Genomic DNA, 13841 nt, shown 5'->3' with positions numbered 1-13841 from the left:
CAGGGACTGTGGTGCTCCCCCTGATGATGGACAGCTGTGAACATCCCAGGGGATAGGACTGGGATGGAAGTGCAGGCCTGGAAGCAGGAAATGCTGCCATTTTGGCCACTGTCCAGCACTATTCGCCCCCACACTGGGGAGTACAAAGGAGGGTCATGGTGTGGGCACCACCCCCCACTGTCCTTTCATTTAGACACATGCTCACTGTCTCACGTACCAATGATGGAGCGGCCCATGTTTGGGATCCCCTCCGCATCCCCTAACCAGTGCTCTTCTTGAGTTCATTGATGGGGGTCCCACTTTTCCCCTGAATGCCTCTGAGGGGCCCAAGAAGCAGAGATGGGAAGGAGGGGAAGGGAGGGACTGGTCATGGGGCAGCCTCACCAAGCCTCACGCCTTTGCTTGCCACTCACAGCCTCCGAGTCGGTGTATGTGGTTTCCCTGCAGTCCCTGAATGCACAGGGGGGCAGCCAACCAGTGTACCGCGCTGCACTCACCAAGCGGAAGATCTCAGGTAGGTGACCTGGCCTCATGCATGTGGTGTGGGGAGCACAGGGGCTGCAGGGTGAGAGCCGGCACTAGCTTTGTTAGCTAGAAAAGCATCCTCAGTGAGGGGGATGTGCTCACATGCTGGACGCGGGCATGTGGCACTGCCCTTGGGGGCACCCATATCTCTGCCAGCACATACGTCCCCAGCCTGTCCATCAGGACACACTGATGCACTATCTCTCCCGGTGTAGGCTGAACCACTGTCATTGTCACTGTCCTCCCATTGTTCATCGATTTTCTTGAGTGGGCCTAGTAACGTCTCCATTGTGAGACTTTGTTGTTACTGTGTTTGGCATATGGAATACGCCACGGGGAGCTTGCCAGGCTCTGTCATGTGGGCGGGATACTCTCGGTAGCTTACTGGGCTCTTCGAGAGGGCCAGAGGAATCGAACTCAGGTTGGCCATATTGGCTATGTGCAAGGCAAACGCCCTACCCACTGTGCTATTGCTCCAGCCCGTAGAAAGAACCAGGTGAGAGAAATGAGAGGGGCTGAGGAGAAGGCATGGTGTGAGATAAGCACTGCCCTTCATTTACCCCAAATGGCACAGTAGCCAGAGGAGAGTGAGGAGAGAGGGGGAGCAGGGGTAGGCTGGCCAGTGGCCGATTCCTCCTGGTTACCCAGGGAGGGTTTCTACAGGACACAGCTGTAAGCAAACCATACTACCTTTCCTGGATCACGTGTCTTGGCTTTACGCATCTATTCAAAGTTGGGGGGCTCTCAGGAAGCTCAGCGGCCACTCCCCTCCACACTCAGCTAGCCAGGCCAGAGGGTTCAGGCCTGAGGATGTGGTACTGCTTGGATCCCGATGGGTTGGAACTCCCCCACCCCAGTCCTAGCCACTTGGCAGTGCTTGGAGGCCTCTGGGTATGTAGTGGGCTGGCGCAGGCACAGTATTAGGGATGAAACTAGGGTCCTACACAGGCAAAGCACGAGCTCCTGACCTCTGCACTATCTCCCTGGCCCCAGTTGTCTTAATTTAAAGGGGCCACCTACCACATAATTGCTTTCGTGAATTCACAATTACTCTTATATAATACATTGTTACATGTAATATGTTCCTATAATCCTATCCTCAAGAGCATGACAAGGTTTGCATTGTTTAGCAGACACGCATGCTTTTTCACTTTATTATTCATAAGTGGTTGCTTATGGAAGTTTCTGTGTCACTGTCTAACAGGTTAAGACGCTCCTCTTTCCCTCCCCGTAGTAAAAGTCACACATCCTTGTGTGACCTGATCCCTAAGAGTTGAAAAGAGAACACAACACAAAACAGAAGACACAAAACCCCAAGGGAACTAAAGCCCTTGTGGGCATCTCCGCTGGCCTTTGAGACTGAGCAGAGGCTTGTGCAATTGCAAACTGAGTTCTGTTGTCTAAGGGATTGACTGTGCCAGTCTGTCCTTGGAATCAGACTCGGCCGGGAGCTCAGGGTGCTTCTTGCACTGGGTGGTCCTGAAGTTTTCTTGCCTTTCTCTTCTTGAACAAAGGGCATTGCTTCTTCATCATCAACATACAGAAAAGAGGGAATAGCCCGGAGGTGCTATGACCAGTTCTGCATCTCATTTTTCTACACTGACCAAACAGTTGCTGAAGTGTCTGCTCCTATCACTTAACCAACAATAAATAAGCAACTTAAGGTGCTGGAGCAATAGCACAGCAGGTTGCGCATTTGCCTTGCATGTGGCTGACCCAGGTTCGATTCCTAGCATCCCATATGGTCCCCTGAGCACCGCCAGGAGTGATTCCTGAGTGCAGAGCCAGGAGTAACCCCTGAGCATCGCCTGGTGTGACCCAGAAAACAAAGACAAACAAACAAACAAAAACCCAACTTAAAACTCATCAAGGGGTGAATCCTACAAGCTGGAGATCAGAGGAACTCAGGGGCACAGCCAATTCTTTGCCACAGTGTTTCCTAGTGTCCCTTTGTCCTTTCAGAAGAGGACGAGCTGGATGTCCCTGAAGACATCACTGTCCGGGTGATGTCCTCCCAGTCCGTGCTCGTAGCCTGGGTGGACCCGATTCTGGAGAAACAGAAAAAACCTGTTGTCTCGAGGTAACTTTCCTTCTTTGCCTTGACTATGTTTTGAAGATTTTTTTTCAGGTCCTGAAGAGGCAGAACTATATTCCTAGAATGATTGATTGTACTTTCTGATATCCTTGAATTCTGGCTGTCTCTGTAGCTGACTAGTGTTTAGCCACCTAACGCTGAAAGCGGTCAACATGGGGAAGTAATGTTGACACCGCAGGGCTTCCCAGGTTACTTGCTCCAAGTCTTGTATCTGGAAACTTCTCGACTCCATTTCTTCGTTGCCTCCATTCTATTTTGCTTTGTTCATCAGTGTTCAAAGACAGAATCTGGGCATCCCCACTAAGAGAGGCCTTTCCAGGAAGGAGCTGCAGAAGGAAAACCTTCTGGTGAGCGGTGACATTTTCTGTTGTGAGCTGGGCATAGCCTGGCACATGGCATGCTTCTTAAGCATTCTTCCAACACAGAATTGCTTCATACTCTGCTCACTTGTGCAGAGCGAAAAGCACCAGATTCTCAGTCACACATTATGACATGCTGTTCTGGTATTTATATTGATTTTGAAAATAGAACCATGTGAGTGTACAATGATTTTGGTGGTAGAAAGTATCACTGATAGGTCCCATTTCTAGTATGTGGAGAATGAGTAGTATAGTCATTAAACTTTTTGGTATTTAGAGTTTTAGCCTAAAATTCTATATAGTTTATACAGCCAAAAGAAAGCCCAAAGTTTGGGGACCTGGTCATTGCATTTTCACTTTTTGAAAATTATCTGAAAGCAGGAAAAGTGGATGCAGACTTCAAAAAAATATATAGACTAGAATGACAAACTTGTTTACCTGCCTCTTCTTTGTCACTGATTTGCTTCCTTTTCTATCTGCATCTAAGTCACTAGCTCCAAGTGAAAAGCACTTTGTTTCTGCTAGTGAAAAAACAAAATCTAGTTCTTTTGAAAAACCTCAGATGATTCTTTCCCTACCTGTCTCCTCCCTCCCCTGCCCAACTCAAGCATTCCTGATCACCCCTGAGCTTGATTCCCATCATCTGGAGGAAAACAGAAAAAACCTTGAGTCTCCTTAGCAGGGCTGATGTGTTCATTGCTGTGCCGGCCGGCAGCTGGAGCTGCATCCTGACCTGGTAACTCACAACCAAACCGGCAGCTTGGGGTTACTAGGCAGAAATTACAAAGACCACAAAGACAGTTTCCTGGAAAAGGGATCGATGGCATTGTGCTGCTGGGTGTGGAAGATACATTCTATCGGGGTCTGTTGGCGAAGCCCATGTTGGAAAACACCGGGTCCCTCTCCCTTCTGAGCACGCTCTGTCACTTTTGTGTCTCTCCTCCAGCCCGTTCCATTTCTTACGTGTTTTAGCTTTTCCTCCTGGTGTTACACCTTCTCAGAACCTCATGTTGTCTTTTCCCAAAATCATGCCTAATTTTGCATAAAATGAGTTTTATTGCCATGTTTTCTGAAAAGCCAAGGAATCTTGAAGTAGATAACATTGTCCTTCACACACACACACACACACACACACACCCTTGATATCAGGGACTGGCCTCATAAAAGTTGTCCGCCTTCTTATTCTCTGCTCTAGATGAAACAAGCCTTAAGGATTTGGGTTCCATCCTTCCTATCTCCTTTAACTTTGCTTAGAAATCAGTGCTGTAATGGACTATTATGCAGCTGTTAGGAAAGATGGAGTCTTAAAATTTTCTTATAAGTGGATGGTCATGGAGAGTATCACGCTAAGTGAAATGAGTCAGAAAGAGGGAGACAGATATAGAATGAGCACACTCATTTGTGTAATATGAAATAACATGATATGAGACTAACATCCAAGGACAGTAGAGACAAGGGTCAGGAAGGTGGTTCACAGTGGAAAACCTGTCTCATGAGCTGGGGGAGAAGGCAGCTGGGATAGAGAAGGGATCACTAAGTCAACGATGGTTGGAGGAGTCGTTTGGGATGGGAGATGTGTGCTGAAAGTTGATAAAGGACCAAACATGATGGTCTTTCATTATCTGTATTGCAAATCATAATGTCCATAAGTAGAGAGTAAGGGGAATTGTCTGCCATAGAGGCAGAGGCACGGGTGGGACAGGGTTTGGGAGGGATACTGGGGACATTGGGAGTGGAAAATGTACACTGGTGGAGGGATGGGTGTTCGATCATTGTATGACTGATATGCAAACATGAAAGCTTTGTAAGTGTAGCTCATGGTGATTCGATTTAAAAAAATTAAAAATAAATGAATAAAATTCATGCTAAAAAAAGAAATCAGTGCCTTTTTAGATTGTCAAACATCGATATTTTTTCTCTTCTGATCTTCCACCTCCCTTCCAATCACATCTGTGAGGAAGAAACGCCAGCTGAGAGTGAGGGTTGATGGGGGACTCACAGCTGCCTTCTCTTTCCTGTAGACAGTACACCGTGCGCTACCGTGAGAAGGGCGAGCTGGCCCGGTGGGACTACAGACAGGTTTCCAACAGACGCGTGCTGGTCGAGCACCTCATCCCTGACACCATGTATGAATTTGCAGTCCGCATTTCTCAGGGCGAGAGAGACGGCAAGTGGAGCACCTCCGTCTTCCAGAGGACACCAGAGTCTGGTCTGTATCTAACCCACCTTGGAGGAGCATCTAACTAAGAAAAGATTTGGAGGCGGAGGCCAGCAGGAGCCTTTGGGTTGTTATTACATGTACCTAAATCTTGGCCATGTTTCTACGAAAAGGCATTTTCGATGTGAAGTTTAGGAGCTGTTTCTTGGCCAGCTTCTGTCCAGCGCTGATTGGTTACATCACCTGTGTGGTCCACACGTGGGTCCTCCACATATAGGGGTGCTGCACCCCTAAGTCACCTTTGTGGAAGGGATATCTAGGGGAACTCATGGCTGGGGCAAGGGGAGGTATTGTCCTCTTTTTTGTTTGTTTGTTTGTTTGTTTGTTTGTTTTGGGGACCATGCCCAGCAGTGCTCAGGGATTATTCCTGACTTTGAGCTCAGAGACCATTCCTGGCAGAGCTCAGGGGACTATATGGGATGCTGAGGATCGAACCTGGGTTGGCCACATGCAAGGCAAGCACCCTAACCACCATACTATTGCTCCAGCCCTCTTTTCTGTTTTGTTTATTTGTTTGGGGGTCACACCCAGCCTTGTTCAGGGATTACTCCTGGTTCTGAGCTCAAGCATCACTCCTGGCAGATTCAGGGGACCTTAAAGGGGTGCTGGGGATCCAACCAGGTTGGCCATGTGCATGGCAAGCACCTTATCCACTGTACTATCATTCTGGCCCCAATACTGTTCTTTTCTAGACTGCAGTTGTGTTTGTCTCAAGGGCAGAATTTTGTTCTAGATCTTTTCTTTCCTTTCAAAGCCTTATTGAAAAGACAATGCAACCAAACTGGAATTTTGTCTACTTCAATATCCAGCAGCCATGGGAAACATTCTGAATCCCAGAAATCTTTGCCCTAGACAGATTCAGCTCAGCTGAAGGTCCACATGACATACATCACTGTCTTACCCAGAGGCCCAGTGTATCATTTTCCTTGTGTGTAATCAAACGCAACACAGTCACTTCTCGACTGAAAAAAAAGTACCTGGGCCCGCAGGGAGCCCCTGTGGGAGATGTGCGACGGTTCTGTTTAATGTGGGCTCCTCTGTGCTTGCAGCTCCCACCACGGCTCCTGGAAACCTCAACGTCTGGCCAGTCAACGGCAGATCCACTGCTGTCACTGTGGCGTGGGACGCGTTGCCAGAGACCGAAGGGAGAGTGAAAGGTAGGAGCGTCGTTTATGGGAGGTCAAGCCACTGGGCTGCGGCATCTCCTGGGAGTGGCCAGCCCCAGAGACACGTGTGCACTGACACTGGGCCTGGGCAAGAGCTGCTAAGGCAATAAGAAGCTGACACCGGCACAACAACCTGGCGTGAGTGTCAGCTCCTGAGCAGGGAATCTACGTGTGAGGTCATGTGACCATTTGTATAGCTAATAGACGTGCAGCAAGCTACATCAATGGGGTGCTGGCTAAAAGATGGGGAAATGACTCGTGGAGATGAGGGGCAAGCGAATGGACAAGGGAGGGACATGCAGAAATGTGCCAGCTAGTGGCCATTTCCTGCCATTTTTCATTGTTCACGTGAAGATGACTTTTCCTCTGTCCTGTCTGCAGGATCTGGGTAGTATGGGGCTGAGGGTGGAGTGGTGTTTAGGGGTGTGTGTGTGTGTGTGTGTGTGTGTGTGTGTGTGTGTGTGTGAGAGAGAGAGAGAGAGAGAGAGTGAAAGAGAGAGAGAGAGAGAGACATCATAACCTTTACTTCTACCGATGATACCTTGCTTTGTGTGGACTATTTCAGGTGCCAATAGGGGTGTGAAAAAGTAGGAGTGTGCAGGAACCCACAGGACTATAGGTCATTTTAATGAGTTTGAAAATTCAAGTAATAAAATATAATGCCAGGGAACTTTTTGGTCAGCCTTTTTAATTAAAAATTGATTGAGCAAGCTATGATCTTAAAATAAAATGCAGTCTATTTTGAAACAATTGAATAAAATATTCAAAATTAGTTCAATTTAGAAAGTCTGTTGAGACTATTAAGTAGAACACAGATCTTTTTTATTCAATGAAAATACATTCCAGAACCTTCTAGTAGTCTGTTTTGAAATAGTTTAAAGAGTTGTTTTTTTTTTTTATTGGGCATCACTTACATGAATATACTGTGTGGCATGTATAAATGTTTCTTAACTTTTAAAGACAACTTTTAAGTCTAACAAGTCCAGAAGCTATTACAAGTTTGTGTGAACTTGAAGAGATCTAGAAAGATGTCATTTTTCTCCTTTGAGAATTTGTTTTGTTTTGTTTGGGGGCCACATCTGAAAATGCTCACGGGTAACTCTGGAGTTTCCATTCAGTAATCATTCCTGGTGGTGCTAAGGGCACATCTCCTGTGAGAATTTCTTAACTGACAAGATTTCTTTGGCTTACAATGCTCAGTTCTCTTTGCTTCCAGGGGAGGAAAGTCTTTTCATGGAACAATCAATTTGAGAAATGTGCATGTAGGATGATGCTCTAAAATGTCCTCATTTTCTAATTTTTTAAGTCTAGATTGTACAATTCTTGCTCATTTTTTCCCAGTGGAACAAAGCTGAAACAAATAAAGAAAAGAAGTATTTTGTTGGCCCCTGTTAGCCTCTCTTTTATGAGAATTTTAACATTGGCGTCTTCTGTATTTCTCTGATGTTATAAAGGCTTCTGAAAATGGAATACAGACTTTTTTTGGCTAACTACTTTTTTGGAGTTAGAAAAGGTCAATTGTTGCTTTATTACAATGCTCCATAGCTGTTTTCTTTAGTTCTCCCACATCTTCATTATATTTGTTGGTGTGTGTGTGTGTTCGTGTGTGTTGGTGTGTGTGTGTATGTGTGTAAAAGAAGGGCATGCTTACCACTTTATATCACCAGAGAGAATCCTGTCACAGTTTCTAGGTTTCTGAACCCATCATGCAAGGACTCATGAACTTCAACCCTCATGAAGTTGTTTTCATACAGGACAGTGATAAGATTGAAAACTCAGGATTACACACAGGCTTTCTGTTGTTTTGTTCTGGGGCCAGACTCGGCTGTGATCAAGGTTACTCCTGGTGAGCTCAGGGAACCGTGTCTGGTGCCAGGGACTGAACTTGGGTTGGCCATGTGCAAAACAAGTGCCCTATCCCGCTGTGCTATTATTCCGACCCTACATGCGGGCATTTTTTTTTCAAATGTCTGGAGAGTGTGAACCATTTTAGTAGAATATATTTGGACGTGGTTAAATTTTTTCCAGATGAATTGAATCCATTAAAAAAAACAGGATTAGAAAATTTTCTAGAGTATGGGTTCTTCTAATTTTTACCTTTGACCACCACAAATGACTGGTTTGTTCATTTTCAATGAGAAAAGAATGCTGTGGCAGTGATCTTTTCAGACAAATGCTGCAAAAGCACTTTCCATTGGAAGTTTTTTAATTGATGTACTTTTTAAAGATTTCATCTCAGGGAAAAAAAAGATCTTCCAAGCTCTGCTAGGACCAATGCCAACGGCTTGGTTTTTCTGTAGCTTAAGTTATTCTTCTTGGTTAGCTCCTGCTATTAATTTGCTACATTTTGTAAATCTGGAGTTTCATTGACAGGAAAACAGTCATGGCTTCTAGCTGAGGCTGAAATTAACTTTAAAACATGACTTCTTTATGTTACAGGATTTCCATAAGAATATGGAAAAGTGATAGTTCCTTGGTATGAATTTTCTATGATTTTTGAAGTCTTAATTGTTTATAGATAGAGAAAATTCAAGGGGGAAAGAATTAAATGTTGCATGAATCTATCAGCAATGTTTCCTCATTGTTTTAAATACTACCAAAATCCAGAATTGCGTGTCTGGAGTGAGAACTTTTATAAAACCAACAACAACAAATGATGATATTCCAAATATCCAACCCACTTGGCTTAAATGTGCAGAGAAAAAAAAACTACTTAAAGATTAATAAACCAAGACCCTTGAACGTACCAGTAGCTTTCCAGAATCACCTAGGAATTGTCATTTCTCTTTACGTGGACATAGATATGCTGGATATATTCAGGATCTAGTCCTTCTGGCATCGTTTACAGAAGTAAATGCAGTGAAGCAAATAGAGTATAAAACGTTTTGGTGCACGGTAATAAAGACTGGCTTCCTGGGTTCCGTATGTCCAGTCTGCTGAAAATCGAGTGGCCAGCTCACTCCCCACTGCGTCTGGTTGTCTGAGTCAATGCAAGTCCGCCTTTGACTGTGTCTTGTGCTCTAGCTGCCATGGTGACACGCATCCCTAGAGGGTCCGACTCAGAGATGCGCGTTCTCATTCATCCTGCCCATATGGCCTGTCTGCCGGACACAGAACCGTTCTCACTTTCCTCCTTCCACCCATCTGCCGAATCATTTCAGAATACATTCTTTCATACGCCCCGGCTCTCAAACCATTTGGAGCAAAGTCCCTCACCTATCCCGGAGAGACGACTTCTGCCCTAGTGGATGGTCTGCAGCCTGGGGAACGCTATCTGTTCAAAATCCGGGCCGCAAACAGGAGAGGAGTGGGGCCTCACTCCAAAGCCTTCATTGTCGCTATGCCAACAAGTAAGCATTGTGTGTTTGTGGCTTTCTCTCTCTCTCTCTCTCCTGCTCATTGCCCTGTGTTACTTTAAATCATGCCCTTGGCAGTTAGAACTGCTCTGTGGACAGCCGGGTGGGCGGGGGGTGAGGTGCTAAGTGTGCACGTGGATTTCGAAGACTTTTTCATCATCTCGTTACATATTAATCCCCACAGGTCCAGAGAGAATGCTGAATTGGGCAGAGCATGGGATGCATGCTCTATCTATATGCAGGAGGCTTGGGTTCGATCCCCAGCACGGCATGATTCCCCGAGTACTACAGGAGCTACTCCCGAGGACTGAGCCTTGGAGTGTCCCCTGAATTCAGCTGATCTGACCCAAAAGACAAACAAGAAATTAATGTGACAAAAAACTGAATCACATGAATTGCTATTCTATGACATTCAAGTATGAATTATGTGATTAGCCTTACAGTGTCACTGTGCACCTGGGGGCTTTTGGCAGCATGGGAAAGAAGATATTTTCAAGTGTAGTGGGACTCTGGTTGATGCTGTTCGATTTCTCAACAGCAGGCTCAATATTCAGCTTATATCCCATTCTTTCAGAATTCAGCGTGACTCAGAAGAATTTAAGAGTCCTTGAGTATCTGGTCAGACAGCTTAGTAAAAGCAAAACGGAGAAGGACATTTGTATTGCCTTGTCTCTTTCCCCCACTTACAGCAGATAACTGTAGATGTCTGCATCTCTTTCTCTCTCTCTCTTTCTGATACAGCCCAGAGGTCCCACAGTGGACCTGGCTTCCAACAGCTCTGTGCTGGGAAAGCAGAAATCAGAATCTTATGAACAACATTGACTCTGGGGCTCCCTCCCTGGCTCTATGAGTTGCTCCCCCCAAACTCTCCTTTCATTCCATTTTGCTTCAGAGAAAGGTAAAATATAGGGGACACTGAACTTAGGAGATTTGGCCCATCCCTGCTCTCCTTTCATGATAGACATTATTTGGGGAATACAAATGTACTTATTTCTAAAAGAATGATTAAAAATAAAAAAGAGAAGGAAAAAAAAAGAGGAGAAAAAGTCTTCCTTAAGAACGTGTTAGGGGGAAGAGGGAATTCTTTATAAAGTCTCAAAAATTATGATTTGGAGCATCTGAAGGATAGTACAACGGCTAAGCCTTGCATATGGCTGACCTCACTTTAGACCCCCGTGTGATGCCCAGCAGAGCACTGTGCTCCGAGCCCCTCCAGGAGTGCTCCCTGAGCACAAAGCCAGAGGCCCTGAGCTCTGCTTGGAGTGGCCTCCACACCAAACAATCTGAAATCACAGTCTTGTTGTTCATCCCAGTTACTGTAAGTCATAGGCAGCACATTCTCCGAGGGTCATGAGCATGAATCATACGAGTTTATGACTGTTTACGTGTCCATCCTGGCTCCATTGTCAAGAACAGCTGTAACGCATCTGTGATAGCCCAACAAGTTGTACTAAAACCCTACATAAGACTTTTGTACTTGCAGAATCAATGACTCACTTCGCTGATCTCATCCCAGAATTCCCCCAGATAATGAGCGGTGAGCTAACGCCATTGGGTTTACAGATGGTGGTGTATACCCTCTGACATGAGTTCTGTAATGTGAGAGAGAATTTTATTGTATTTTATTTTGGCTTTTTTGGGTCACACTGGTGCTGCTCAGGGGTTGCTCCTGGCTCTGTCTGCACTCAGGAATTACTCCTGGAGTTGCTCAAGGGACCATGTGGGATGCTGGGGATCGAACCCAGGTGGGCCACAGGCAAGGCAAACGCCTTCCGCACTGTACTCTTGCTTCAGCCCTGAGGTAGAACTTTAGAGATTGCAGTCACTGGAGTGTCTCAAAGGTGGGGAAAGAGAAGCTGTTGGTCACACATAGCAGCCTGCTGGGCCTCCACAAGGTCCCATCAGCCAGAGAGTGACATTGCTTTTGGCTTCCTCGCTGACGGGAAGTTCTTCCTTGTTACAGCCACAGCTGGGCCCAGTGAGCCCCGCGCTCCGCAGAAAACTGACGCAGAGGACAACGATTGGAAGCCTGAAAAAGCCGCTTCTCCCCAGAGTCGGACCGTCCAGAATCCGCTTCTAGACTTAAAGAACAAAATCCTGGCAGGTGGTGGGGTGTTGAGGAAACCTCCCCTGCGCCCCAAGTTGGACCTTCAGTCGACAGAAGTCTCTGAGGAGGAGGAGCTGGAGTCCCCGGCTCACCCAGCTGCAGTGCCCGTGGGGACCCGAGACCAGAGGCCACCACCCTCTCCACCCCTTCGACCTGCTGCCGGCAGGATGCCAACGAGAGGCCGAACTGCAGGGATGCCGAGGCGAGGGTCTTCACTGGCTCCGGGTCCGGGGGTCTCAGCCCCCTCTGAGGACAGTGCTCGCCGCGCTACCCACCCTCCAGCCCGCTCTGTTGACAATGATTCGCTGGACCCCGAGGAGGAGACACCAGCTGCAGACTCAATCCACCCCAAAACTGCCGGGTCCCCGCAGCTGGCCCCTTCGCGGCCAGCCCTGTCCCCCAGCCGCCACTGGGAGCCCAGGAGCCCCACGCACCACGGCCCCAAGCCAGCCTTGCCCGCCCGGAGGCCACCCCACGCGGGGAACGGGGCATCCGTGGGGTCCCGGCCTCTCCTACCTGCCCCTGCAGGCTCTGCACGTCTGTCCCCAAGAACGCAGGTGTCCCGCGGTGGCACTGAGGAGGACGAGGAGCAGGATGCGGAAGGCGGAGGGGGGCAGGATGAGGCGGGGTCCCCTGTCCCTGGCCACCTCAGTTTGCTCCGAAACCGGCCCCTCGTATCCCCGGGCAGATACCCTGGCAGGTTGGGCAACGGCAGGGGTCTTCGGGTCCAGCCCTCCAACGCCCTGACACCCCCTGAGTCGCCTCGGGCCACCTCCAGGGGGGCTTCTCACCCCGCGTCCGACCCCCGGCGGGGCTCAGAGATCCACGGAGAAGGCGAAGAAGAGGATGAAAAGTCCCTGGCAAGCACAGTGCTCAGGGACCACCTGCCCTCCTCCTCCAGGCAGCCGGCCCACCGGGGCCTGGACCCTCTCAGGAGGAGCCCCCCGCGAGGGGCGAGCCCGCAGAGGCAGAACCCCAAGGCGGCCAGCTCCTGGGCAGACGCTCAGGGCCAGCCTGTGTCTGCCAAGGCCAGCGACGCGGAGCAGAGCACCGCGGAGCGTGTGGAGGGGGCCGCCCCCAAAACGCACCTGTACCCCGGCCAGGGGGCCTCCACGCGCCCCCGCCACCAGCCCGGGTCCAGTATGCCCAAAAGGGCACCGGACCAGAGCCCTCCTGAAAAGCAGCCCCCTGGCACCCCGAGCCAGGCAGGGAGGCGCCCCTCCTTCTCCGACCCTTACGCTTCCCGGGGCAGCCTCACCGCCAGCTCCCGCGGGGTGCTCCCCACCGCCCCCCAGCATCAGCAGCACAGGGATGCTCAGAGCCGAGCGAGCGGGACCCAGGAGGACAGCAAGGAAGCGGAGGCTCAGGGCACCCGGGCCAAGGATGCCACCCCGATGCTGCCCAAGCAGCGCCAGGTGGAGGCAGGCGGCGGTCACCTCCGCAGGCCGGCGGGCTCCTCCCTGAGGCCCAGCAGGCCGGGGTCCCCGCACCCTTCCACGCTCGCCAGGGGTACGGGCGGAGGGGGCGCCCTGGCCGAAGGGCAGGGCAGTGCGCCCAAAAGGGAGCCGCAGCCGTCCAAGTCACTGCAGTCGGTCTCGGAGGAGGAGGAGGAGGAAAAGGAGGAGGAGGACGCGCGCTTCTTCCCCCGCCGGAAGGGCGAGGACCCTGCGTCCTCCTCGGCGCCCAAGTGGTCCTCCCCGTCCAGCCCCAGGGCCAGCGGCGCCGCAGATGGACACGCGACCCAGGAGGAGCGCGAGGAGCGGGATCCTGGTCCTGAACGAGCGTCTCCCCGGGCCGGCCCCTCCGTCACAGCCCGCCCGTGGTCCACCACCCGCGCGCCCCCAGTCCACGTGTCCACCACCCCCATGCTGTCCCTGCGCCAGCGCATGATGCACGCCCGCTTCCGGAACCCGCTCTCCCGCGCCCCCGTGAGACCCCCTCTCAGACAAGGTAAGCCACTCCCAACCTAGGGGGTTCTGTGTGCGGGAGCGTTTGTAGCCCCCACCCCCCGCCCC

The 13841-nt window shown here is 49.6% G+C and overlaps 1 protein-coding gene across 1 annotated transcript in view; it reads left to right on the top strand.

Moving 5' to 3' along the window:
- The window catches only part of FNDC1 (fibronectin type III domain containing 1), a 53762-nt gene that overhangs the window by 14063 nt on the left and 25858 nt on the right, over window positions 1-13841 (top strand). Inside the window, exons 5-10 of the mRNA XM_056126312.1 lie at window positions 416-514; window positions 2488-2605; window positions 5001-5188; window positions 6247-6354; window positions 9525-9713; window positions 11683-13776. Of these exons, the coding sequence (XP_055982287.1) occupies window positions 416-514; window positions 2488-2605; window positions 5001-5188; window positions 6247-6354; window positions 9525-9713; window positions 11683-13776 (2796 nt within the window). The remainder of the gene's footprint in view (window positions 1-415; window positions 515-2487; window positions 2606-5000; window positions 5189-6246; window positions 6355-9524; window positions 9714-11682; window positions 13777-13841) is intronic.

This window comes from Sorex fumeus, unplaced genomic scaffold (genome assembly GCF_029834395.1).
Source record: "Sorex fumeus unplaced genomic scaffold, SorFum_2.1 ptg000061l, whole genome shotgun sequence".
Classification (NCBI taxonomy): domain Eukaryota; kingdom Metazoa; phylum Chordata; class Mammalia; order Eulipotyphla; family Soricidae; genus Sorex; species Sorex fumeus.
Note: the sequence above shows the minus strand (reverse complement) of the source record. Positions and strands in the feature narration are given on the sequence as shown.